Here is a 3853-nt window from a genome sequence, read left to right as displayed (position 1 = left end):
CGCAGATGCCCCAGAAAATGTTCCAGACATGCCTGCGTTTTCCAGACTGCGCCCACTAAAATCCGTATTCTGGCATCCAACGAACATACTGTATTGTAAATCAAGTAAGTATAACCAGTGTCCTGAGAGCTAAATATAATCCTTCAAAGCATTTCTGTTGCTCCTACCTTTCTGGAATACGCCTTAAACACTTTCCCATTGAATGATGTTGTTCATGGGTTGGATAAATGGGTTCACTATGATATGCCGGCGGTCGGGCTCCCGTCGACCAGCATACCAGCGCCGGGAGCCCGACCGCCGGCTTACCGACAGTGTGGCGAGCGCAAATGAGCCCCTTGCGGGCTCGCTGCGCTCGCCACGCTACGGGCACGCGCGCCACACTATTTTGTTCTACATCCAGAGGGGTCGTGGATCCCCACGAGGGAGAATAAGTGTCGGTATGCCGGCTGTCGGGCTCCCGGCGCCGGTATGCTGGTCGCTGGGAGCCCGACCACCGGCATACTGAAGACCACCCGGATAAATGAATGGTGTAATGGTTAGCATTACTGTCTCACAGTCATGGGTTTGATTCCCACCATGGCCCTAAATGTGTGGAGTTTGTATATTCTCCCCTTGCTTGCATGGCTTTCCCCCAGGTAAACCAGTTTTCTCCCACAATCCAAAAATATACAAGTAGGGTAATTGGCTCCCAACAAAATAACCTTAGTGTGAATGTGTGTCTGTGTACGTGTGGTAGGAAATATGGATTGTAAGATCCACTGGGGAAGGACTGATGTGAATGGTCAGATATTGTCTGTAAAGTGATGTGGAATATGTGTGGGCTATATATATAACTGGAAATAAATAATAATGAAAAACACAAGGAGCTGATGATTAAGTGAGTTTCTTCAAGTTTATATGTGGCTTTTTGTAACTGTTGGGTAGATTTATACCCCTTTCAGACATGCTCTAAATTCCCGGGTTTTTACACATGAACGTGCATCAACCCGGGAATTTGGTATGTCTGAAAGGCACCGACCCGGGAATGTGATCCGGGTCACCAACCCTGCAATTGACCTGGGTTTTTCCTGGGTTTTTCTTCCCGGGTTGGCTTCCCGGGTTAAGTCTGAAAGGCGCGACCCGGGAATTTGCTCTCTGGCTGCATGAAAAAGGTTTTCATTGGTCAGAAAGGGCCGCCTGATGCCTGCTGATGACCTCATCAGTGGCAGACGGAGGGGAACAGACGCCACAGCAGCATGGGAGGAAGCAGAGAGCTTTGCTGTGAAGTGTGGCAGTGCCAGAGTGCAGAAGGTACACAGAGCTGTGCATGTATGTGTGCCAGTGCCAGAGAGTGCCAGAGTAACACAGAGCTGTGCAGAGAAGTCTGCAGAAGTGTGCAGAGATGTGTGCCAGAGGGTGCCAGTGAAGAGACTGCCATTTTGTTCATAATGGCTCACTGGAAGGAGGAGGAGGTCCAGGAGCTACTACATGTGAGGGGTGAGGAGGAAATGAAATCACAAATAACAGGGACTGTTAAGGATGCCATGATCTATGGCAACATTACAAAGATCCTGTCCAGCAGAGGTATTGTGAAGACACAACAGCAAGTTCTTAACAAACTAAAGTCCCTTAAGAAACAATATACCAAGGTCCATGACCACAATGGAAATGGCAGTGGTATGGGAAGGATGGAGTGGCACTTATATGAACTGTGCAGCAACGTGTTTGGCCATACAGCACTAAGCAATCCCGTTGCCCTATCCTCATCTAGTGATGCTGGCACGCTGTCTGCTATACCATCAGCTGCGGCTACATCGTCTCCAGAGTGCAGCCCGCAGAGCCCGGCATCATCGCAGAGCATATTTGATGATGATCCAGATGTTGATTCGGATGTCACCATCATCATCGATCCAAACAAGGCCACAGATGTGACAGCATTGTCGCAGAGCACGGGGGACGATTCCCTACCACAGACCCAGGGAGACAAGCCTACCCTACGCTCAAACAGTAAGTTTCCGGCATTATCATTGTCAGAGACATATTTAACATATAGTATATGACAATACTTTTATGTAGTATACTAACAGTAATGACTATGATATTGTGACGTAATAGGGTGTTATTATTAAACTGTACCTGTTGCTGTGTTCATATTGTGCTAGCGTATGGTAACCGCAAGCACAGATGTATTCATATATTTTATAAATCTATTTGTCCAACTTACATTTCTGTGCCATATCCCATTGTTACCTTTGAGATGGTCAAAAAAAATTCTGTTTTGTTTTTTAGTTTACACAGTCCCGCCTCGTAGGAAAAAGAAGACCAAAATAGAGGTAGCTACAAAAGCCATGACAAATATCTTGTGCGACCAACTACGCGAGATGGATTCAGATTGGCAGAGTCAAGAGGATGCAAGATTGCAAAAATTTATGGACAATGAACGTGAACTGCAGAGGAATTTGCTAACGCAAATGGTAGCTATGCAGGATAAGATCAGCAGCGAGAACCGTGAATTCCTAGGTCAGCTTTTTTCCAAAATGACCTCTACACCACAATTTACAAACACTCATTCTGACCTACAATCGCATTCTCACACCACATTTGGTCCAAAAACACGGTATGCCGAGCAAGCCCAGTCTCCTACCTCTTTTGCGGATACTCGCCAGTATATGCAGCAAGCCCAGTCTCCCACCTCTTTTGGGGATACTCGCCAGTATACGCAGCAAGCCCAGTCTCCCACCTCTTTTGGGGATACTCGCCAGTATATGCAGCAAGCCCAGTCTCCCACCTCTTTTGGGGATACTCACCAGTTTGCGCAGCAAGCCCGGTCTCCCACCACTTTTGGGGATACTCACCAGTTTGCACAGCAAGCCCGGTCTCCAACATCCTTTAATTCGACCTCGAATAAATTGAAGAATAGACCGAGAGGTCCAGAATTTGGAGATTCATTATCTAGTACAACTCCAGAGGAATCTACTCCCAGCAATAAACCACAGTACCAAATTCTCTAATGTATACTGTGCACATACAGTAAATGTTTGTTCTATGTTTATTGGTTGGGTATTGTGCCCATAACTTTATTTTTGTTTAATGTTTTGTTTGTGAAATACGTATGTTTAAAATGCGTATGTTTGTCTTAAAAAATTCAGGTATTGCGCATACGCTCATAATTATGAGTACATCATACACCTTGGTCTTATGATTATCTTGTTTGTATTTTTCACTGCAATACCGCAGCACTTTTTTTAATGTAGAACAGGGGTCTTCAACCATTGCCCTGCAGCTGTTATGGAACTACACTTCCCAGCATTTTCTGCCACCATTTAGCATGGGCTAAAATCTAAAATGTGGATGGGCATGCTGGGAACTGAAGCTCCATAACAGCTGCAGGGCAAAGGTTTAAGACCCTTGTGATACACCATGCCCTTCGGCAAAACTACTTTTTTGCACTGCAATACAGCAGCACTTTTATGTTATGGCTAAAGTGGGTGTAATGCGCCTGTCATTCCTAAAAAGTTGTTGTACTATACCATATATGTCCTCATAATTGGGAGGAGCTCATTAAAGATGCAAAAGATGTGCACACACGTTTTACAAGTTGAAAAAAACCTTTTATTCTTTCTAAAATAAACATTTTTGGAAAAGAAAAACTGGTGTTCTATTTATTGGTATATAAATATGAAATTACTGTATTCCTAACATGGAATTTAATAGCCTGCCCTCCCCTTTGCATGACCTCATTATTATGTGCCTGCAAACCGTCTCCTTAAAATGATGACACTGCCTTAAAAACTGAAAAATCCAGCTTATGTCTGAAAGGGGCCAACCCGGGAATTTCCCGGGTCTGTGGTGTAGTATGAAAGGGGGTCTGAAG

The 3853-nt window shown here is 45.0% G+C and overlaps 1 protein-coding gene across 1 annotated transcript; it reads left to right on the top strand.

Annotated features, from left to right (window-relative positions):
* Window positions 1-1487: 1487 nt before the first annotated feature.
* Window positions 1488-3560, top strand: LOC134968740 (uncharacterized). Its single transcript, XM_063944236.1, has 2 exons — window positions 1488-1986; window positions 2269-3560. The coding sequence occupies exons 1-2, from the start codon at window positions 1488-1490 to the stop codon at window positions 2988-2990; spliced, it is 1221 nt and encodes a 406-aa protein (XP_063800306.1). The 3' UTR covers window positions 2991-3560.
* Window positions 3561-3853: the final 293 nt, after the last annotated feature.

This window comes from Pseudophryne corroboree, chromosome 11, assembly GCF_028390025.1.
Source record: "Pseudophryne corroboree isolate aPseCor3 chromosome 11, aPseCor3.hap2, whole genome shotgun sequence".
NCBI classification, from domain to species: Eukaryota; Metazoa; Chordata; class Amphibia; order Anura; family Myobatrachidae; genus Pseudophryne; species Pseudophryne corroboree.
The sequence above is the reverse complement of the archived record's forward strand: the minus strand, read 5'-3'. Positions and strand labels throughout refer to the sequence as shown.